This window comes from Aulonocara sp. 'chitande type north' Nkhata Bay, linkage group LG10, assembly GCF_057382095.1.
Source record: "Aulonocara sp. 'chitande type north' Nkhata Bay isolate Kocher_YH1m ecotype deep benthic linkage group LG10, A_spYH_male_GT1.1, whole genome shotgun sequence".
In the NCBI taxonomy this organism is placed as follows: domain Eukaryota; kingdom Metazoa; phylum Chordata; class Actinopteri; order Cichliformes; family Cichlidae; genus Aulonocara; species Aulonocara sp. 'chitande type north' Nkhata Bay.
In genome coordinates this window covers 33,543,947-33,568,107 of record NC_141353.1, presented here as the reverse complement: position 1 = coordinate 33,568,107, position 24,161 = coordinate 33,543,947, and the positions used below count along the sequence as shown (strand labels likewise).

Sequence of the window (24,161 nt, the reverse complement as noted above, 5' to 3'; positions counted from 1 at the left end):
TACCTTTGATGTTGCCATGTTTAAGGCAAACCCTTCGCTTGTCCAGCTGGACGCCTGTAGGAAGAGGGATTTGCATGAGGTGGCAGCAATTTATGGCATTTGTGTCTCCATAGCTCTGCGTAAGGCTGAGCTGAAAGCTGCTCTTATGTCTGGATTGGTGGAGAAAGGGATGGTGGCCTTGCCGGTGTCTGCCAGTCCACCTGAGCATGGTGTAGCGTCTCAGCCTGTTCCGCAGGTGCCAGCTCAAGCTGTAGCTCCATCAGTGTTTACGCCTGTTGCTCAGGGGTTGCCTGAGGACAAGTAGATGACACTGCCTCACTTCGAACCTCTCTCCATTGAATCATCAGTAGGCTCTAAGCAGGATGCTAGGCTCTGTGTACGCCTGGCTCGTCTTAAGTTGGAAAAGGAGGATCGTGAAAGGGAGTTCCAGTTAAAGGAGTTGTAACTTAGGCGTTTAGAGGCAGAGCTTGCAAGGGCCAGGGAGGTTGAATTGAAGGAGGTGGAGGTGGAGACAGCTGTCAAGTTGCAACAGTTGGAACTCCAGCCGGCTTCCCTTCCTCCAACTGCCTCCATTCGGTAGGCAGATGTAGGGAAAAGCAGTCGTCTGGTTCCGGTGTTCCGCGACAGTTACTTCGAGTCATTTGAGCGTATAGCCACAGCCTTGCACTGGCCACGGGATTCGTGGGGCATTTTGTTACAATGTAAGCTGGTAGGTGAAGCTCAGGAAGTTTGTTCCTTATTGTCCGCTGAGGACAGTCTGAATTATGACAAGCTAAAAAGTGCCATTCTTCTAGCTTAGGAGCTAGTCCCAGAAGCTTATAGGTAGCGTTTCCGGGGATTAAAAAGGGGACAAGGTCAATCCTACTGAGACTTCGCGAGGAAGAAAAGTGTGCTTTTTGATCGGTGGTGTCCAGTGTTAAGAAATCAGTTTCACCCCGGTTCTTTTTTTTTTTTTTTTTTCCCTCAGGCATCCAGAGACGGCACCGGAACTCAGTAGTCATTTCACAAAATCTTTATTCATCTTCATCTAAGCATGCATCTTCTAGAAGGGAAGACGTGCAAGGCCGGTGTCCCTCTGCAGACCTTCACTGCTTTGTCTGTGAAACAGTTTTGTAGAAGTGACCCCATCGTAAAACCCCCCAGTGTGTGCTGGAAACTCTGTCTGTGTGTGTCTGCACGAGCATGTGAGTGCCTGTGTGTGCGCATACCCGTGTGTCTATGTGAGTGCACGTGAGTGACTGTGCATGTAGGTGTGGGTGCGTCATAACAGTCAAAGCACTGTGTGTCTCTGTGTACGTGACTTCCTGGGGGTCATAAAAGTAATCTCACCCAAGCTACACACAATTCCTCTACACAACATAGAAAACAGAGTTAACATATTACAAACACTGAGACCCCCACTCTGCATCCACTGGGCCATTGGCCTCTTGCTGTCTTACATTTACAGATCATGTGGAGAATCTCCTGCAAACCTACTTCTAAGTGTATAACACTTAAGAGTTTTATTAAAGGTATAAGCATCAGCAACCCCCAACTGTAGCTTCCTGTCTCCTTTTATGGCAGGCAGACCCCCAGTATCCATAAATTCATTTCTCTCTAAACAATTACACACTCTCAGGCCTACAACTAAGCCAAACTAAAACACAGACAAACAAATCCTTCCCTATTCCTCTGATCTAAACAAATTTAACACATATTACACTAATTATTTTCTTGTACTCACACCAGCAAAGCTACAGACCTGGCGTCGATGCGTGAATTAATGCTGATAGAGGAATTTAAGAACTGCGTCTCCGAGCGCATCGCAGTACACCTTAGCGGACAAAGGGTTTCCTCATTACAGCAGGCTGCAACACTGGCTGATGAGTTTGCCCTCATCCATAAAACCAGTGTCATTAAGCATTACCAACGCGATGCCTCAGTGAAGGTTAGCAATGTGCCAGCTGTGCCGTACCCAAAGAGCGAGGTACCTGTGTCCCGTCCCAAGGTGAAAAGAAAGTTTTTCTTCTGTTTCAGGTCTGGCCATTTGATAGCAAATTGTGAGGCCTACAAACAGAAACAGTTGGTCTCGAGAGCTAGGAGTGTGCCAGCTAGCAAAGCTGATACAGGCGTGATTTCAAGAGCCAAAACAAAGCTCTGTTTCTTCTGCCACAAACCTGGCCACCTGGTTGCTAACTGTTTGAAAGCCCACTCAAAGCAAAAAGGCTCTGCTTTGAAAGGAGTCAATCGTGGTTCACAAACGGACAAAGTTGCCAGTCCGAGACGACAGTTGGAGCATAATTGCTCAGTGGTGTCTTTTGGTCACTGTCAGAGGTCGACTAATTCTGAGCTGCCACCTGTTGACCATCTTCCAGATGACCTACAGTGTGACAGATTGTGTGTGACACAACCATTCCAACCTGCACCTCTGGCTAGCCAGCATGCCTGTTGCCATGAGCTAGCGAAGAAGTGTCTTTGTGTTTCAGAAAGGCCTTCTAGCTATTCGCTGGGTTCTCCATATGTGATGGCTCAAAAAAAATCTGGCTGTTACTTGGGACACTATGTTGAGGGACTTGAGCCAACCCGATTCAGTGTTTTCAACCCATCAAAAAGGTCTTGGCAGATTTGGCAGGGTATGCCTAACCATTATTATGGTGCACGGTAGGTGATAGATTTAAGATTTGTGTAGGACATCCTGTGGCAAACCACTGGTTTGTATTTATGGGAGGGGGTGTTACGGCCCTAGCTGGGCCTCCTAAAATTGCCCTTGTGTGGGTGTGGTGTTTTCTCTCCGCCTCTTCCTCTCTTGCTCCACCCCTCTGTCTCTCTCTTGCTCTTCTCTCTCCCCAGGACACAGCTGCTGTTCATTGGCCTCATTTACCACCTGGGCCCAGTTAGCAATCACCTCTCCTAGGTCATATAAGCTGGGGATGAACTGGATATGAGAGAGTGTTTTTTCTCTGGTGTTCCCACATTGTGTGTTGAAGGTGTCGGGAGAGATCCTATAGTGTGGAGTTGTGGAAGCAGTTTGCAGTGTAGCTGCTTCACATGAGTAGTGTGGGCTTGTGGGCCTCGGCAGCAGTAAAGCTAGCTGCTGCTAGTGACAGGGTGGGCCCCTGGAAGTGCCTCCTCGTGGTGTGGAGTTTGTTTGGTTGTTGTGTTCTTTGTTGTTGCAACCTTTTTCTTTTTCTAGTGTTATTGGTAAAACAGCGTTGCCGGCTCCTTATGTTAATTTTATCTATAATAAAAACTATTTTATTTACTAAGCACCTCTGTCTGTTCTCCTTTCATTCTGTTCTGGACCCATTTGTTACCAGTCCACACATACCCCTAGACCTTCATCGTGGGGACGTAACAAGTATGAAAACTGTGTGAATCATATGCCATGACATTTGCAAGTCCTCAGAGTTGAAGCTCTTTGGGTCATGTTAATTAGCTTTTTTTTTTTCTCTTCTTACCCATCTGTATTCATTTAGCTCAACTATTCAAACTGTGGGGGAAAATCAGAAAAAAAGATTTTTGGTGAAGAAATTGCCCATCTATCAACTTCTTGGCATTTATATTATGAGTACAGTTCTGCGCAAAATTTGAGTTAATCTTTCTTCATGGTGATCAGATTCTTACAGTACTTTTCTGCATTCCTAATTTCATCAATTTTGACAAGATCCCAGCATCGAGCCCAAAACATGACAAAGCCGTCATCATGTTTTACATGTGGCTGTAGAGAGTCACTGTTGGGTCTCCACACGTGAAATTTCAGGTTTGTATCAATCATTCCGTAAGACCTGTTGCCACAGATTTTCAGTCCAGTTCTTCTGTAACTTGGCACACCTGAGACTGCTATCCCCGTTTCACTTCCCTGAGTGATGAAGCATCAACTGAACGGTTAGATGCATCGCTCAGGTCCTGTGTCAGGCCTTTGTTGGATTTCTTTTTCTACTTTTTACTTTCAAATAGTGTCGATGTGCAGGAGATTATTTTTCTAGACCTGCCACTTATTTTGTCCTTCACTTTATGTCTTTAAGGACACACTGCACACCATACCACAATATGCCAAGTTTTTGGCTAAAGCTCTTTAGGGATTACCTTGTGATGCAAAAATATTGTTTTATGCCTTTCAAACTGTGTTATCTTTGGTATTTCTCATAGATTGACTCAGAAAAGGGAAACAAGTGATGTGATTTTTTGACGGGCTACTAGTAAAATGCTTAAAGAGACAATTTAAAATTGGTTCTTTAAATTGGTTCAAGGTTCATCCTTTGAGTTATGCGTCCTAATTCAATCATTCTTGAATGACTGATAGATCAGTGTTGAGTGGCTTAACAAATAAAAAAATACTTTTTAATACTTTATTATTGTAGTGTCTTTCCATTACAGTATAAAACACCTTGTTGTTGCTGTGATTTGGCATTACATAAATAAAATTGACAACAATACAAGAAAGGCTGGCTACTTGGAAGTAAACTGTAAAGAAATAAGGAAGAGCTCGAGACTTTTTCACACTGCTGACACCTACAGACAGATTTTCAGTGACAGAAGAACATAATAGGTTTGATGGGATCGTAAAATTAAAGGTTTATGTAAAGAAAACATCTTAAATGACTGTAGTATGCATGGGGAAATAAATGAAGGACTATAGTGTTGAGACGTATTTCAAAATGACCGTAATTCCTAACAGTCAATGCGCGTTTACACTTTTCCAACACAAACAATGGAGCTAGCTTTAAGACGCTCTGTGCAGCGGTCCTGTAGGTGGCGGTGTGGGCTGATTTTTTCGCTCCGTGCCTCATTGAGAAAAGAAGAAGAGCGGGAGCGCTGTAGCACGTTAGTTAGTGGCTGCTGGTACCATTTGGTTATTCTTCTACAGCATATAAGGAGTTTGTCAGCGTCCTCGTCTCAAACATGAACGGGCTAGATGAACCAATGGCGCCACAAACGTTCCTTTACGGTGAGAGCACAACTTTGTTTTATGTGTGACTTGAGGTTGTTTTATATTCTGTGTTCTCGTGTTTTTTGGCATTAGCAACAGAAAAAATGACACGTAGCATGCTTAGCTACACGTGCCTTGTTCCAGACGAAGACAGTGGACCTGTTTGCATTTAAAACATTTAAAATGTCTTGTGGTGTTGGTTGTTATGAGTCGTGGCAGGAGGTTGAATGAGTCTTGCTGAGCTGCTGTGCTTCAGACCACTCTGCCACACACGTGCTTGGTTATCAACATGGCGGCCCCAGTGATTTATTAACGGAGTTGATATCTGATCAGTTTCTTTAAACAAAGAGTTAGCGCTGCTGTTCTACTGAAGCACCTGCTTTTTTTTTTTTGCTTTTTTTTTTTTTAGATGAACTGTCCATTTGAAGCTCTTAGAGCTGACAGTTTTCTGCTGGCCGGGGAAATTGGTCTCAACGTGGCTTCAAACACACGCGGACCGCGTTGACCTCCCCACCGCTCCTCCTGCGACTGCATTTTAAGCCACCCCAGATCTTAAAGAGTGTTTCTATTCTTCATCTGTCGTTCTGCTCCCCTTACTAACTAAAATTTAACCTCTTCTTTTAGGGTGGATACTTCAGACATCGTTTAAACAGCAGATACGGTCACAGTGTACTGTTTTAATGTTGCAAATTCTGAGGTGGTTCTAAAAGAGCAAGAGCTAAATATCTTTTTCACACACAGAAACTAAGCCAAATCGTTCTAATTTGATAATAGACTGTCTCCAGTTTGGTGATGCTTATCCAAAGCTCTGCAATTGGCTTTTAACCAAGGTTAATTGACATGTCATACCTGTAGAGGATGCATATTGGAATATTAACATGGCACGTGTCTTTTGCTAGGTGTTTCAGAACTTTAGCATAAGTTTAGATGACGTGATTTTCACTTCTTCCCCTTCATTTGAGGGGAATTCCTGCTGTTGCCATGTGGCAATGTTCACCCCTTGTTCTGTAGGGCTCCCTCTTGTGTGCACCTTATATGTAGCGCTTTACACCTAAGTGATTGGTTCTACTCATTTTCTACTTTTGTATTCTTTTAAAATTAATTTTATTTTAATCTCTTCATCAGGGTGTGTGCTGGAAGCTGGAAAGGAAGTGGTTTTCAATCCTGACGACGATGACTTGGAGCATCAGCTGGATCTGAGGATGGTGCGTGTCTTTCATGCAGTTTGTTCATCCCTGTATACTTGAAGCTGTTACGACACGGTGTACAAAATGTCATTGTGTCCCACACACTGAGCACATTGCGTGTGGTTGTGTGAGAAGGATGCAGCCAAGTGGTACAGTGAATACCAAATCGTTGGTTAACATTTTCAGTTTGAAATTTTCCACCACCAAAACATCAAATGTTCTGTTGTGTCTTTAGGTGTGTGTGGACCCCAGCACAAAAGATGAACTTCATATGGTGGAGGTAGAAGGGCAGGACGCAGAGGGTCAGAAGGTCAAGGCAGTTCTGGTTTCACTTAAGCCCTCTACCTTGCCAAGTGTAAGTAAACGTTCTGCTTGAAAACACACCTTGGCGACCAAATAATTTTATGCTTTATTCTTCCTTAGCCTCACTGAGGGGCTTCTGTGCTGCCTCAGGAAAAACCGCTGTATAGTTTTGCAGCAGCTGGCTTATTTGTGTGTTTTGCTGCAGGCATGTCTTGGCGGCTACACAATCACGCCCCCAGCAGTTTTTCGCCTGAAGGCAGGTTCTGGTCCGATCCATATCAGTGGACAGCACCTTGTCAGTGAGTATTCATAATTCGGAGAATGTGGCGAAAACCCTCACACAATCAAGACTCCTCATAGCACAGCAGATGGAGTAGTTTTTTTTTTTTTTTTTTTTTATTATTATTATAAATTCCTTGTAAATTGCCCCCGCAGTGATGGATGCAGATCAGTCTTTTGATGAAGACGATGAGGATGACGATGAAGAGGAGGAGGATGTCATAACATCAAAGAAAAGGCCTGCCACTTCCCCTGCTGCAAAGTCTCAGGTTTGTTTGTTTTTGTTTTGTTTTTTGTTTTTTTAAATTGGTTTTAGTATAAAGTGTAAACTTGTCACTGTAAAACACATGACTGACTTTTAATCTCATACACAGAAAAAGATGAAAATAGAGGTGGAGGAGGAAGATGATGATGAGGAAGATGACGATGAGGACGATGAAGATGAGGAGGATGAGTGAGTGTCTGACCACACAAATGCTGTGAAGTCTTTAAGTTGCAGTCCTCATGCGAACAGATGGTAGCTTTACATCTTTCCTCCTCCTGCCTCTTGGAGAGCCGATGACTGTAGGCGATCAGTTGTTAAAGATGGCCAGCTCTGGGCAAAGCGTTATTTCATATTTGCGTCACTGCATTGCTGGTAAAAGAACATACCTCTGCTCATCTTGCTGCCAGCATGTGTAGCAGGCTTTTGTTGAAAATGACCCCTTTTTTTTTTTTTTTTTTTTTTTCCCCCAACCAACTCAAATTGTGAAAATAAAATTTATAGCAAAGGTCAGATGGCTTTTGAACACTTGTTCTGTCATGTTTTATAAGAGCTCATTTGTTACTTGCTAATAGCGTGGAAATAATGCTTAATGGAGGTTGCTTCCTAACATGATAAAAGCAAAACTTGTAGGACACCATCTAAAAACTGGTTATATTTGTAGCCATGACAGTGTGCATAGTAGTTACTGTTATTTTGAAACTAGGGAAAAAGTTTTCTGGTCCATGTCAGACTTTTCAAAACCAAACCATGTTCATGCTACAGAGGCCCTTCGTAAGGCTGTGTGATATGACCAAAATCTCATATCCCGATATAAGACATTTATCGTCCTGACAACAATATCACAAAAATTCTACTTTTTCTGTAAATTCTGTGATTCTCGGGCAACTTGACTTGCAAGAAATGTTTTCAGCTGGGTGTCATATACCTGGAGTTGAGTGTTAGATAAGTTGAAATGGCCACAATTTTCTTGAGTATTTATTACACATTGTGCTACAGGGAAAAGCCTGTTCTAAGGTTTGTTTGTTTTTTTTTTTTTTTTGTTTGTTTTTTAGCAACTGACAGCTTTTTAGCTTCTCGGCCGTAAACACTGCATACTATTTCACGGGATTCTGTTTATTTTGGAAAATCTCAACAGGATATTCACCTTCATTGTGAAAGGTTTATGGGGGGGGGAACAAGCGGATGTTGGAGCAATCGTGGTTGCTAACAACAACGCATAAAAGCAGTCGCTTGTCCATCCATAGTGTGGTTATTTTAATGTAAGAGAATATATAGAAGTTTTCATATCATCATCCGATATTGTTATATCGAACAGCCCACTCCCTCACTCCTCCCTCCAGTAAATGGCTACAGTGCCTTATGACTTGTGTGCATCTTTAAGTTGCATTTCTCTACTGGGATGGTGAGGACAACAGTTTGGAGCACTGTTGCTTTTAATTAAGCTTTGACCTTGCTGCAGGCAAGAGGTCAATTTGAGGGGGAAAAAAAAGTTGAACTGCTATTGCTTTAATCTTTCTCATTTCTTCAGGGATGATGATGAGGCTGATGACGACGAGGAGAGCATGGAAGAAGAATCTCCCGTTAAGGCAAGCAGATATCTTTATCGCGGAGTTTTAAATTGAAGCTTAATTTACACATGCTCACTCTGCAACTGACAGCTGCCCATTTGTTACAGGCCAAGGCAGCTCCAGCCAAATCTATACCATCCAAACAGACGCCATCCAAACCCAAAGCACCTGCACAGAATGGCAAGAGTTCAAAACCGAACACTCCAGCCAAAAACCAGGTAACAATGGTTTACATGAGCAAGAATGGCGAGCAAAGGCAAATATATTTAAAAATTAAATTCAACACTTCTAATGTCTAGACTTTAATTTATTTGTATTTATTTTTTTGCCCAATGTAGGAAAAGACACCTAAAGGAAAAGGTGACAAGTCTCCCAAAACCCCACCAACTCCTAAAGGACCTTTGAGTGTGCCAGAGATCAAAGCCAAGATGATGGAGGCAGTGAAAAAGGTTTGTTCTTGGATGTCCTTTGAATCTGTTTGGCATGATTAAAATTGCAAATTGATTACATTTGTTTATATTTTTCCTAATAGGGAGTAACGTTACCTAAAGCCCAGCCCAAGTTTGAGAACTTTGTGAAACATGGTCACAAGGTCACAGAGCCCAAGGTATACAACAAATTTCTATTGCCTGCTATTATAACATTTTTACTTTCTTAGATTATTGTGAAAATGTAGCTACTGGCCGTAATTTGATTTAAATGGAGGCGGTGTACTGGCATTTATTTGTCATGCCACTAGGGGGCATCAAAGTCCAAATATTCCAATCATAAGTAAGGAGGAAGTTGTGTTGCAGTAAATGAGAGACCATGTTGCATGAACCTGCTCTGTTTTTGACAACAATTTAAGTCAGCTGTTTATATATGGGTTTTTTTCTCCTCAGGTCATTGCAGAGCTGTGGAAGTGGAGGCAGGCATTGAAGGAATAACAGACGTTGCAGTTTTATCTATTTTTATAACTTGTTTATGCCCTTAGCACCTCTTAAACCCTCTGAAGCCAAACTGAGTGCCTCACACTTGTCCTTAAATCGCTCTTTACGTATAGGCCACTTCAATTTGCCCTCCTGGATGAAGAGATTGGAGAGGTAGTGAGGGGCGGTAGCTGTGCAGTACTGGTGCATAGTCCACCTCCATCACCCTTTTGTAAGAGCACAGGGCTTAGGTTTTTTTGTTTTTGGGGTTGTTGGTGGGGTTTTTTTTTTTTTTTTTTTTAATAAATCCTTGCATTGTTTTAAACTTATAATTTCTGGCACCAGATAGTGGAGAATGTTATGTTGTTTCTTCATCTTGTTTTTTTTTTTTTTTTTTTTTTTTTTTTTTCTCTCCCCACTTTAGTAAGTTTGATATACTCTTATTAAGAAACAGTTAAAACACACCTATTACACAATTTAAAAACAAATACACGCTTCACCAGGGATCTAATACTGAAAATACTCTGAAGTTTGTTTGGTTTAGTATAATTAAGAACAGGAACACGTGTCACTCTTTCTAGAACATTGTCGTTTCTTTATTATAATTTTAGATTTGTTGCATCATAATCCTGTGACAGCGATTTCTCTCCCTTCAAAATGTGTTGGAGATGTATTTTTACCGTCCAAGGGGAAAACGATTCAGCCAATCTGTTTGGGCAACGAACCTAGAAGTGGAGTAATAACACATTTCAGCTCTGTGAAACCGTTTGCTCTGTGTTGCCATGCCTACTGACAGCCCAGCGGCCAAAGGTTACATGCTCAGTAACTGTATGTGTGAGTTAATTTGCAAATGAATTGTTTAATGTTTCATAGAAATTTCTACTGGTATCAAGTTTGAAGATGCAGTTTGACCAACTGTGGTTATTCTGTTCTCAGTGCATGAGGCCTGTTAAAACACAAGACCATTCCATGCTGTCAAGTTTTTACGACTTTTCAACAGACTGTCCCTCAATTGATAAAATAAAATAATAAATGTGTATCTTTGTTATTGTTGTTTGTTTAAAATTAGGTTTGAGTTATTACAACATTCCTCTTGGTGTTTCATTGACAGAAGCGATGAGACTGGCAAACAACAAAATCAAGTGTTTCCATGTGACCTTTGAACACATAACTTTTTATAGGCGTTTTGTCATCTGACAAAGGAACCATTTTACAGAAATGCAGATGGGCTATAAAGTTCTCTTTGTAATGCTGTTAAATGCCAAGGCCACTTTAGTGTACACTGGCCACGTTTCTAAGCAAGATCCTTTTGATTTTGTTTGATCAAACCACTATAAAGAACCCCTCCGGTGTCAGCACATTTTACTCAAATATTCAGATGTGCTGCAGCAACCTGCAAATGGCTTACCATGTGAATGATTGTGCCGCTTGAAAGGGAACCTTCACCCCCCACATTAAGTGTACATATTTTACTGGTTATTTAGATTCTTCGTATAAGCTGCCTGTTATGGGAGATGTTAAGCATCTGCCTTCCCTTGATTATAATGGAAATAATTGGTACAGGATGTGGTGTTTTGTTTTTTTTTTAAGGAAAAACTGCAGTTTCATGCAGTAAGTACCTCTTTGCTGAACCACACCTGCCAACTCACACTGCAGAGGGAAGTGTGACAATGGGCTTGTGGTCATGCTTTAAACACTGATGGCTTCCCTCTCTTCTGGTGTGTGGATGTAGTTTAGTAGAAGTACAGTTAATGTTGTTTTATAACAAGGTTTATAGATTTCTTTTTTTTTTACATTTTGAGTCCCACAAGGTTGATCCTGATGTATTAAAGAAAGGGTACACATGCCTATGCCCAAACAATGCAGGTGGATAAATAGCTCTGTGAGGTGAACTGTTCCTATAACACCTGAAGCCTCGTGCAAGAGACCCTGTTTATTTAATAAGTATTCTGTATCAATGTGGCTTTCTATTACGTGTATAGTAAAAGTCCCTTCAATTCAGCGAGGTACGTTTCTGATTAGCAGTGCTATCTGGCTGATTAGAGTAGGGGATGTATGGTGTTCAGAATTTAGACATGTTTTTCAACTTTAAAAACAAAATGGATTCCACATGAACGCCACTGTTATATATGACAATAAACCAAAAGCAATTGAATTGAATCTTACAGGACAAGACAATAGATGTTTCTTTTTTTGAGGGTGAGGGACACTGGCAGAGAGGCGTTAAAGGTTTGACCCTTTTAAGAAAAACCAGTATAAGTAGGTTATGAGCAAGACACTACAGCCTCATAAACGGCGAGGAGGATATAGATATAGCTATATATAGAGAGATATATAGAGAGAGATACACACCACTAGGTGGCATTAAAGGCAAAGCAAAGCAGCCAGCTAAATGATGTGTGAAGGAAGGAAGATGGCTTTCCTTTAGAAGGAGAACTGTGTGGCCTTCATGATTTCAGCCTCCTCAATAAGAAATTTATCTGCAATTGGAGTCTGATATGTCTGCACTGCAATACTCCATATTTTCATTGTCTTCATTTTGAGATGGCGCAAATCTAAAAGCCAGAAATTCTTTCCATTTTTAAATGCACAACACAAATTTACAAATAAAAAAACAAAACAAAAAAAATCTTTTTTAAAAACTGAAAATTTATTGTATGCAACAGATATTGTGACAAAACAAAACAACAGTAATCAAGACAGAAAGTCAAAGACAAGGTCACAACATTTCTCAGCAAAACACTAGAAATTTAGAAAAATCCATATTTGTAGTTCCAAATTCACTCCTGCAAATGATTAAAAAAAAAAAAAAAAAAAAAAAACTATAATGGTTTGTGGTTGTATGATTTGTGTGTTTACACAGGGGAAACAAAATATTGGTAGCACAGAGCTTCTCATCTTGGATGGCAGGTTAAATATTATGCATTCAGTCCTCACACATGTTTTTTTGTTTTTGGGGGGGGGGGGGGGGGGGGGGGGGCGGGATTTGTTGCCCAATTGTTGACATAGCTGGCAACTTGACCCACTATGCTCCCTCATGTGTTATGGCACTCTGATGGCAGCAGCAAGATAACACAGCCACATGCCAGAATTTAGTTGTTTTTGTTTTGTTTTTTTTGGGGGGGGGGGGGAGAGATTTGCTTACAACTGGCGCGCCCCAAAGCTCTTCAGACACCAAAGTGCATTGCAGAGGTTCACTGAACCAAACCTGTAACTGATCTAAAGGGTCTACTGCCAGTGTCACAGTACAGCATTTTGGCAGAATGAGGCAGGACTGACATAGTACGTGGGTGGTGGTGTGGTGTACATTAGATAAGCACGCGAGCAGTAGGTACAGATCCAGACAAAACAAAGCCAATAATCTTGGTCTCAGGTAAACAGCCATCATTTAAAATATTTTACTGAATTTAATAAAATAGAGTAACATCACAGGTTAGTACTGGTGAAACTAAAATACAAAATAAAAAGTGAGGTCTCCACCTCCTGCGATACATCTTTGCAATGCTTCAATCTCTTAGTTGGACGAGTGTAAATGTTAAAGTGTTCCTTCAGCCTCAAACCAGGAACGTTCCTGTTCATACATAATCCTTGTTGCTACCACTGGATCTGGGGTTGGAGATGGGATACTTTGGTCCACTTTGACGCCCTTTGCTTTTTGAACAGCTTGCTGCCAGAATGCCGCCTCCCACAACGGTCAGGAACGCACCAGCCCAGGCAATGAAGATGGCAGCACCGAACTCATACCTAGAAAAAAAGTTAGTCAGTCAAACAGATGAACTATGCCAAGATGACTCGATATTCAGAGTACACAAAGGTCAGTTTGAGATCGTAATGTACATACTTAGTGTTGACAGGGGTGAAAGGGTTGTAGAAGGCCCGGATGATGTCATTCGCATACCAAGAGCAGGCAACAATGGCACACAAAGCTGTGGCAGAATACACAACAACATTATTCACTCTGTTAACCTTTTAAAAATAAATAAATAAAAATTAAAGACAACCAAGTCAGATTGCTCTTTACCTCCAATCAAGATAATAATTCCACCACCCATTGCAGTGCGGGACTTGCGCACTTTGTCATCTCCGCCACAGTTGGTACACTTCATCCCCATGCAAGCTACACCCAGACCAGCCAGCGTTACAATAATGCTCACAATCATGAGGGCGCGGGTTGCCTGAAGAGCACCTGGTTTAAAAAAAAAACAAAAAAAAAAAACCACAAGGGCCAGGGTTAAACCATCAGTTAATGTGACAAACATGAAGCACTCTGTAATATGTTACATGGATTACAAGGGTGTGGTGACAGGCTGTAGGATTTACTACCGTGAATCTAAAAGGAGGTAAAAAGAAAACAGTAAGCAAAACAGCAGCATTTTCCTGCAGCAATTTATTGGTAACTATACTAAGCTGTCACTTATATTTGCAGACTTATGTGTTTAGATTTTCTATGTGGAAGAAGGTGGTGGAAATACAGACACAAACACACAACAGAGAGACCTGTCTCTTGTGTCTCACTGCCACTCCCTATAACAACGACACACAGAAACTGGCTCTACCCGGAAGTCTAACAAAGCTCGAGGGGGAGGGGTTGGGGGGTTGGGAGCCTGGCAGTACATGCATGAGAGTCTGAAACAGGTCTAACCAGGTTTCAGGTTTCATTTCAGGAAGACGCTCCCAACCTTAGGCACTAACAGATCACATTTTAAAGCAGGTGCACACTTTGTTTATTAAAAAAAAACAAAAAAAAAAAAAAAACCCACACCATCTGACAGAATCTGGGTTTCACTAAAAATCAGACAACGAGCTCAGAAACGACTTGTTCGCACTTCTGAATTCGTGTTTTTCCTTCCCCAGTTTTGGTATCCATTGTTGGTAAAGAAATTTCAAGCATCCATTTCTGAACAACAGGCCATTATTTACTCACTTGCTCCATATCTAACCACCAGGTTTAATCACACAGTACTTATCAGAGTTGGATTGGGTTCATGTTTGAAGAGGTGATACGGCACTGCCGCAGATATTGTAATCAAATGTTTTGACAAATAACCCAAAAAAAAAAAAAAAAAAAAAGCCCTGATACAGATGGGTTTGTGTTTGTTCATTGAAACAAATGGTCTATGAACCATCAAATGAATTAGCTATTCACAACTACAAGTTATGTGATCTGTCCCACAGTGACTTTCAGGCAGTTTGACCCCAGGGCACAGCTTCGATCAGCTAAATTTGAAGCACGGGAAATAAAGCTGCCCTGCTACTATTAACCTACTTTTGCCACTGATTTATAATAAGAGATAAGAGCCATAAAGATGGTTGGAATACGACAGGAAGAACTCTTTGGTCAACAAGAATGACCTAGACTTTACAGCTCCATCACCCAGCTACACTTTTTTTGCTTTTCCCCTGGAATATAGTCGAAAAGGAGCTGCCATTCGGTGTTTGTTAGAAACATTTGTGGCTCTGCTCTATAGAGAAAGGTTTTGCATATGGCCTTCAGACATAGATGAGTAAATGGTGTCAAATAAACTCCCACACGGAAAGGTAAGCTCCACATGTGGGTGGGGGGGGGGGGGGGGTGTTTCTCTATCATACAATGGTTTATAGGTAATCATTGCCAAGGTGTGCACAGACATTCCCTTGTGTAAAATAGAAGATAAGTTTAAACATTTGGCCCGTTAAAAGCCTTTATGAACCTGAACTGCTCTGCGCAGGTGTAGCCTTCCTCGGTGGTTTAAACAGGAAACTTCAAGAACGAGTGATTAAACCGGTTAGACCAGTTCTAGGAAACCAAGAACCAAGCTACAGACTGCGCCAAAAAGTTAACAGAAAGATTTAAAGTAGGCACAATCTGCAAGTCACTTCCTACCAGACATTAAAATTTCCTCTTCTATCTTAGGAACAATGACAGTACAACAAGTTGCCGCAGTATTCACAGTAAGCCGGAGCCTGCCGTTAAACTTTTAAACTATTTGGCCCATTACAGAGAGAAATTATGTGGACGCTCGTACTTATTTAAAAGCCATCAACCGTGTTACTTACTGTTTAGCTGCAGGATGGAGTCGTACACTTTACACTGCATTTGACCTGTGCTCTGGAACGCACAGGACATCCACAGTCCTTCGTACATGGAGATCGCAGTGATGATGTTGTCCCCGACGTAGGCAGACATCTTCCACTGGGGCATAATTGTACCAACTACGAGTCCAATCACGCCCAGAAGAGCCAGGGCGAATCCCAGAATCTGAAGACCCGAGTTAGCCATTTCTACTTCTTCTCCGACTTGACTTTGAAACAACAAAGGACGCTGTTCACCTGTTCAGGTACTCCTCAAGACACAGACTTCTCTCTTCTTTAAAAAAACAAGTCTGCTTCCTTGCGAGAAAAAAAACTGGCTCGTCTTTTGCTATCTAGGCACGTTTTCCTTAGCTTTAAAAAATAAAGTTAGCAAACAACAGCTATATGATTTCTCGACGATTCCTCACGCACCTGCTTGGCTGCCGCACCTTGAATGGAGAGGGAATAACGGGAGCGAGCTTTTTTAGGCGGTTTCACAGGTGGGCGGGGACGCGCACGTAGTTTCGTCTGCCGTAGCAGCAGACACCTGAAGTTTCATGATGTAAGTGTTTCCTGAACCAGACCACTGCGATGCCACGCATATGCCCATAAATAGTTTATAACAAACTGTACACATTACATATATGTATATTACAACTTCCTGTCCCGCTTTTGACACAGTGATAAGAAATACAGAAAGACAGACGGGGAATTGTTTTACTGCTGTAAAATAGTGAGGTCTTTTAAATTGAACTGTTTCGACAGTCAAAATGAAGATTCTGGATAAATAGTTTTGTATTATTTATAATAAATTAACAATCATAAATTAACACATAATAAAATAATAATAAAAACTTAATTTTATGTTCACCTATATATATATTAAGATATTTTTAAGAAACCTTGACATAGTGAGAATGTGATAAACAACACAGTGCCGCAATTCTTACCACAGAAAGACGCTGAGTAAGCGAAACCAATCAACAGTAACAACCACAACATTTTGCAGCATTTTCAGTTGTACTTTTGTGAACCAGTATTAAAATATTGCTATCCACTGAGCTGTACAGACAGCATCTGTTGGAGACAGATTTTTCTGACCAGAAAGAGTCTGCAGCTTCGGCCTTCTATAACGGGGCCATTCGGTTTTTGTTTTGTTTGTTGATGTTTTTTTATTATATCTTTATTTGGAATGGACAAGAAAAATCCATCTGCACAGCAGTATATGAATAACATGGGAACAGAGTCCTTCCAGGTTTTTAGATTAAGTCCAGGAGAGCAAATGATAAACACAGTGATCAACAGGTGCATATTATCCTCCACTGGCTATAGGAGAGTTGCTCACATGCTCTCCAGAAGGAGATACACAACACATTATATGGAACTATAAACACGAACTGGGGGGATGCCCATGCTGCTGCCATGGTAAACAAATAAATAAATTAATAAATAAACAATAGTAATATAAGTAAATTAAAAAAAAGTGAATTAACAATTGTCAGAAATTAGATAAGATTACAAAAATACAAGTAACAGTGAGATCAAGTGAAGTCAGCTCTTGTGGGGGTAATGAATAGGATTCAATTGTTCCAAATTTAGTGGAATTTGGCCTTTTGATTTCTTTACAGATATGACAGTTTTTTCATCCTAAATATCTCTAAAATGATCCCAAACCAGTCATCCAGGGTAGGCTGGACTGGGCTTAACCATCTTCTAGTAATTGTTTTTTTACTTGCCACCAAGAGTAATTGCACCAACTTAATCTCACTCCTACGTTCCAGAAAAGGGACCAGACCCATGTATAAGACCTTAAAATCTAAAGGCATTTGAACGTTAAAGACTGCGCTTAAGGAGGCCTGGACACCCATCCAGAAATTTTTTAACTTGGGACAGTCCAAAAAGACATGAAAATGGTTAGCAACAGTCGAGCCGCATTGTCTCCAGCATTGCATATGAGCCCCTTTATATCTCTCCTGATATGGTGTCTTGAAGTATCTAATAATATTCTTCCAGCCATGTTCCTTCCAGCTCATAGAACTGGATGTGGACCACTGGCAGCACCAAACATTTTCCCACTCCCCCATAGAAATAGCAATCCCTGATTCCCTTTTCCATTTATCTTTAGTGTATAAAGTGTTATCCTCGCTGGCACTAGAGAGAGCTTTGTATAGTTTAGAAATGGATTTAGTAGGGTTCATGGTTGTGGCATTTTTCAGGATGAGGAAAAAATGCGACTCAGCATCATTAAAGTCGGACAATTTGCATTCATGATCAATATGTGATCTCAGCTGTAGGTATCTGTGAAAGTCGTATTTTGTCAGGTTGTGGTTGTCCCGCAAGACCTCAAATCTGAGCACAATATTTCTATGAGTAAGAGAGAGGAATGTCGTAAGGCCATAAGATAGCCATGCTTTAAAGTTAGAGTCATGTCTGTTTGGAATAAAATCTGAGTCGAAAGCAAACCACCTGAAAATTTTTAATATTTTGTGTATCCCAGAAATGTTGATTACCTTCTGCCAAACTTGGAGGGTGTGGGTTAACCAGGGGTTCCCCAACTTTTCCAGCCAACACGTTAGACCCTTATCTGCCATTACAGCTTGTAGAGGGAATCGGTCCAACAGGCTGGACTCCAGTTCCTTCCACTTAGCTGTGTATGTTTTGTTGCACCAATATAAGAGGGGGGTTATTTGAGCGGCATAATAATAATTCCTGAGGCGGGGGAAACCCAATCCTCCCTTTTCCTTGGGGAGCTGGTGGGAGGTATTCTGTTAAGCATTCATATTACTCTTTGCTGTATAAATAGTATTATAAGAATACAAACTGTCTTTCTTTTTTATTAGCCAAAATAAATTTCCAAAGTGGGAAGTGACAGTTACATACCTGGAAGTAATGTGGGAAGTGAAGTTTCATACAAATACCACAGTAACAATAATAAAAAGCTTATACGTTTTGTGTGTGAGTGTTTTTGTTTGATTATTTGTTTTTGAGACACATGGGTAAAACAGTATGATCACAAGCCATGTTAAAATTCACCTTCAAGACTATGAACTTACCTCAGTACTGTAATATTTAAAAATAATTATCAAATAATAAATAATTATTTAATTTTGTACATTCTGTCTTTGGGTATTTATATTCACTACATATGAATATTGCCAAAACCATTGCCACCATCTCTGTTACATAAGTATTTTCCTATCAAGCACGTCTTACTGCTGGAATTATAGACAGAAAAAAAAGTGAAGATCTGGGGAGTAATTCAGGAAGCTTAGACTGAGAGTGTTACTCACCCTGAGGGTGTGCCTTTACCAATTCACAACAACAACATGAGTTGAGATGAGGAAATGCTGGAGATTTTAATGCGAGTTATCAGTCAGAAATTCTAGAAATCCAGTACTTTGATTTGTGTCATCTTCTTTTTTTCCCAATAACTGGATTTTCATATTATTTAAATGTGTACCTTGCTGAGAAATCTGAATTTTGATTACATAGATATAATCAATCAATATATATTTGATATAGAAAGAATGAAAAATAGGGCTCTCTTTCTCTTTTGACTTTTTTCTGTTTGCCAACTGTGTGGTAACAGTGGGCGCCAACTCAATCAGCAGTCAAACAGGTTTTGTTAAGGATCTGCTGGAGTTGATGGAAAGCATAAAATTGTACATTCAAATGCAATTTCCACCTACAAGTAAATCCGATAAGGCTAGGCACGTGGACTTCTTATTCCTGCTTTTGCGCCGGTGTGTAACATCTTAACAAAAAGTAAATTGTAGAGCAGAGGTGTTCTACTATGAAACCGAGACTTTTCACTTTAAATCTGATGTCACCACTGTGAGTCATCATACAGAAAGTAAACGATAAATATTTTTGATTTGTCTCTTGAGTTTTGGTCAGTCACATGACTCATTCGGCGCGGATGGCAGCAAACGGAACAACTAAAATGTTTTTATTTTGCTTCACAGGGCGTGTCCTTTCATCGGAAGTTTCGGGAGGATTGCCGGTAGATCTCTTATCTGTTGTTGGACAGATATGTTAAACTTTCAATTTATCCATTACATTTTAGTTAACCCGCCGTAAACGTAGCCACGTGCCCCAAGTTCTGTGACTGTGAACTACGTCATTGGGGGGGGGGCACATGATTAAAGCCATCGCCTGACAAGCTCCCCTCCCCCACAACTCCATCTCAAATTGTTAGTTGGTTGAGCCTAAACAACAGGCCATTTCCTCCTGTCGTTCGAAGATTTGAAAAGGTGAAGCTGGATGGAAGCCAGGGGTTTGAACAGGTTAGCTAATAAAAGAAAAACAAGCAAAGGGAGGGTGTGTTGCTTAAAAAGATTTAAATAGGTACTGTTTTTAAAAAGCGGAAAAGTGAGTATATAACAACAGCGGAGGGACTGTGTATAACGAGTTTGGTAATTATTAGCAAATTGCACCAACCAGACAAGCAATCTGTCAAGTCAGTGGAAGCAGCTAGTTTTTATATATCCCAGTATGACACATCATTTGCCTTTCAAAAACAAAAACCACACATACTCAAAAACGAAAGCAAAACTATGCAAGGGAACTTCATCTGATTCAAAGTGATTTTATTTCTATGGAACATTTTACAAAAGCTCAGTGTCGAGCATGTTAAAAACACAAAATTGAACGGATGAAAGAAATAATAGGTTCATGTCTTTTAATCTGTATTTGCTCTACACGCTGAATTCTATGAATTGTGTCGATGGCCTTCAGACCTTTGGCTATACTTAAAAAAAAAAAAATCTCCCAATACCAGAAAGCAAGCAAGCAAACAAACACTAATTGGCTGAATGACCATAAAACTGACTAAAATCGATCTTGGCACTGCAGTCAAGCTTTTACCAACGTAGTGCTTACCACTCTTCTTCAACTGCTTGTTTTCACAGCTCACCCCAAACAGTTTAACACGGTTAACTGAAGTTAAAGCAGTAGGTGTAGATTTCAGACACCGGACACCATGTTATAAACCTCCATTCGACTGCTCCCTTCAGCTGAACATCTTTTTTATTCTTTTGTGTTCATGAGAACGAGAAATTAGCAAAAGGCTTATTTAGAAAAACAAACAAAACAAACTACTATAACATGTATTCAGCTGTTGTAATGCTTCTATCTCTAGGGTATGTGACTGGGCTTAAACACAATCCTAGCCTCTGGGGAGCATTGCGTCAGGAATTGCATCTGGTTTAAAAATTCAAATATACAGAACCATCTACTGCAACAGACAGCAGTCCACTTTTTTGAGAAACAAAAGAGCAACCCCCAAAAAAATTTTTTAATGGATTTGTCGCCGTCATAACATGAAATCAAAGAAGCCTTATATAGAAAAAAATGCTATAACATTGCAGTCAGCAGTTGTATAGACTCTCCTCTGCTGTGCACTCAAATGAAAAAAGAGGACAATATTTTCAAAAAGAGAATATTGTGCACTTCCACTCTTCAACTCCTCAATAGCACAGCTGAAATGTGCTTGAGTCCTAAAAATCATCAGAAACACAGCTGAATAAAAACCCTGAACATATAAAATCCTGTGGTTTATACATTAATTCATTAAAAGGTGACTCAATGTGCATTTAAGCAGATTACTTCCTCAAGCCAAGGACACAGAAGTACCACGATATCACACAATTGTCATATCTCTCAATCTGAAACAGGAAAGAGGACCACAGACTGTTGATAGACGTAAGCAGGATCTACTGACAATGAGCCAAATGTTGCAAAACTGATTGGACGGCGCAAATAGATATTGACCCAAACCGCACCGCTAAAGCAGCCCAAGAGATGGTCAAGTGTGGGATGTGATATTCTTCAATGGTCAAGTCAGTCACCTGATCTCAATCCAACAGGTGATTTTGAGTTATTAAATACTAAAGTTAGATCTGCACCCACACTGAAGCAGTAATTCAAGGTGGCTGCAGTAAAGTGAAGAAGTCTCAAGTGAATATTTGGTTATGATTTAAAAGAAATTAACATCTGTAAAATTATGTTAGGTTGTGGGGACTATGGCAGGGATAGCTCAGTAGGTAGAGTGGTTGCCCCATGATCGGAAGGTTGGGGGTTCGATTCCCCTTAACAGCTACCCTGAGGTACCCCTGAGCAAGGTACCGTCCCTACACACTGCTCCCCGGGCGCCCAATGGCTGCCCACTGCTTCACTGAGTGAATGGGTTAAATGCAGAGAGCAATTTCCCCACGGGGCTCAATAATGTACACACTTTCTTTCTTCTTCTTTCTATGTATAAAAATAGCTGTACTTCCTAAACAGTTGATCCAATTTTTCTTATCAATCACACCTTTATTGTTTGGTTTATAATCCACATTACTGACCTCACGATACATACAAACTAACCAAACAAGTTTTTGTAGTTTAGTTCATTTTATAGAGCAACGTAAGGAAATAACTCACTGGAACTCTTTAAAATGAAACAAAACCTTTGAAATTTTAACATAGTTTCAAAAATTCTCTAATCACAGATTTTATAGTTTGCATGAAACCTCAGCATATCACGTAGGACTTTTCCTCATACAGTTATGACTCACCTGAGGTCTTTTTTCCCAGAATTGTTCTTTATGATTCTTGGAAGCAGGATAAAGGACATAAGGTTACACAGGGGTGAAACAAACAGACATGTGAAGTGAAATGCTGCCATCTAATGGTTAAAGCAAATAGAACACAAAGCAGTTCTATACACAGCCATTTTAGCTCACGCTTTTACTAAAACATCCATGAGTATATGATGCTGTTCATATATTTAGAGGAGCTTGAATATTTAAGGACACGGTGTATGTTAGGACTTCTTATATTCATCATTTAAAGTCATTGGGTCACATATATACAGGTAAAACAAATGGACGCAATTTTAATCTTGATGATCACAAACTGTGTTTTATAAGCCTACTTCTTATTTGCTATTTTCTAGCAAACACTATGGGAAAAAAAAGAAAGAGCCAGCAGTCATTCCTGTCCCATAAAGCGGTGGAGAAATCAGCTATGATCTTAAACAAGATAGATACACAGCTGGAATGGCCCCTGCTTTTGCCTTCAGAACTGCCTAAATTTTTCATGGCATAGATTCAACAAGGTGCTGGAATCATTCCTGAGAGATGTACAGCTATGAACATCCTATTCCACCACATCTCAAAAGTGCGCAATTGGTGGCTGTGGAGACCATTTGAGTACAGTGAAATCACTGTCATGCTCAAGAAGCAGTTTGAGATGACATACTCGAAGCAGCCATCAGAAGATTGGTGCGCTGTGGTCATAACAGTACACAGGTAGGCTGTGGAGTTCAAATGATGCTCAAGCTGTAGTAAGGGGCCCAAAGAGAGGAAAGAAAATATCACCACGCCATTACCCCCCCCCCCCCCAATGGATCCATGCTTTTATGTTGTTTATGTCAAATTCTGACCCTACAATTACAGTGTCCCAACAGAAATGTAGACTCAACGCAACGTTTTTAAAAATCTTCTATTGTCCAGTTTTGCATTGCAGACTCAGTTTCCTGCTCTAAGCTGACCGGAGTAGTCTTCTGCTGCAATAACCAATCTGCTTCTTCACAGATGGTCTTCTGAATAGCTTGGCTGTAATGAATGGTTGTGGTGGGCGTGGTCTGCGGTGCCGTGCGGACGCACCTGCATGGCAGCCGCAAACACGGGGACCTCTGTCACCTCGCGCAGCTCCTCTGTAAATGCCGCCGCTCCCGGCTGGAGCAGCCACTCGCGCGGCTCCTCTTCCTCCGGCTGGCGCAGACCTTCGCGCTCCTCGTCCGCCGCCTCAAATTGGAGTGGCTCCTCCACCACTCGCGGCAAGAGCAGCCCTTCACCCGGCTGTTCCTCCTCCTCCGGCAGGCGCGGACCCCCCGCGCCCCTCGTCCATCACCTCCGGCTGCCGAGGTTACCGAGGTTACTGTTACCTACTTTTCAGCTTGAAGCAGTGTTGCCATTCTCCTCTGACCTCTAGCAACAACAAGACATTTTCACCCAGAGAACTGCTGCTTACTGGATAGTTTCTGACCATTCTCTATAAACCACAAAGATGGTTGTGTTAGACAATCTCAGTAGATCAGCAATTTCTGAAATGCTCAGACCAATCCATACCATGTTCAAAATCACTGAAATCACCCTTTTGTCCCTTCTGATGATCAGCTTTAACTTCTGCAGTTCATCTTGACCACATCTTAATGCCTAAATTTACATAGTATTTTAAACTTTAGCCAACTATCTAAATTTGGCTGTATTTCGACAGCAGCTGTAAAAGGCTTTACTCGTACCTTTAGAAAATGTTTTTCATTGCCCTCTTACATCTCGGGCATTGGACAACACTTGAGAAGAATGAAGCAGGAACACAGACACTGTGTCTCACTGACATAACTCAACATCTTTGAATATTACTTACTGATATGATTTATATTTAGTTTCTTTCCTCTAAGCAAACTTTTACTAAAATGTTAAATGTTCATTTTTGTTAGAATTAGTTTTTATGACATCTTTTGCTTCATATTTAGAAGTGATGCTAAATAGTAAAGCATGATTTTCATATGCATTCCCATAATGTACATGCAATTCTTTCAAATTTTTCTATCATTTCTCTGCATCCGTTTGATGCTGTGCTGTTGACAGGAAAATCAACGACAGACCATGTGAATTGCGTGCAGTCGGGAGAACATTGGCA

General features: G+C 40.8%; 2 protein-coding genes across 2 annotated transcripts; one reads left to right on the top strand and one right to left on the bottom strand.

Annotated features, from left to right (window-relative positions):
• The first annotated feature begins 4,757 nt into the window (after positions 1 to 4,757).
• On the top strand, positions 4,758 to 10,456 carry npm1a (nucleophosmin 1a). Its single transcript, XM_086309603.1, has 11 exons — positions 4,758 to 4,927; positions 6,035 to 6,114; positions 6,332 to 6,451; positions 6,605 to 6,698; positions 6,835 to 6,947; positions 7,053 to 7,132; positions 8,472 to 8,529; positions 8,619 to 8,729; positions 8,850 to 8,960; positions 9,044 to 9,118; positions 9,393 to 10,456. Exons 1-11 carry the CDS (start codon positions 4,882 to 4,884, stop codon positions 9,435 to 9,437), a joined length of 933 nt encoding a protein of 310 aa, XP_086165729.1. The 5' UTR covers positions 4,758 to 4,881; the 3' UTR covers positions 9,438 to 10,456.
• Positions 10,457 to 12,394: 1,938 nt separating this feature from the next.
• Positions 12,395 to 15,946, bottom strand: LOC147321251 (claudin-7-A-like). The gene is made up of 4 exons (XM_086309602.1): positions 15,456 to 15,946; positions 13,441 to 13,605; positions 13,261 to 13,345; positions 12,395 to 13,163 (listed from the first exon to the last, which is right to left on the bottom strand). The coding sequence occupies exons 1-4, from the start codon at positions 15,676 to 15,678 to the stop codon at positions 12,995 to 12,997; spliced, it is 642 nt and encodes a 213-aa protein (XP_086165728.1). The 5' UTR covers positions 15,679 to 15,946; the 3' UTR covers positions 12,395 to 12,994.
• Positions 15,947 to 24,161: the final 8,215 nt, after the last annotated feature.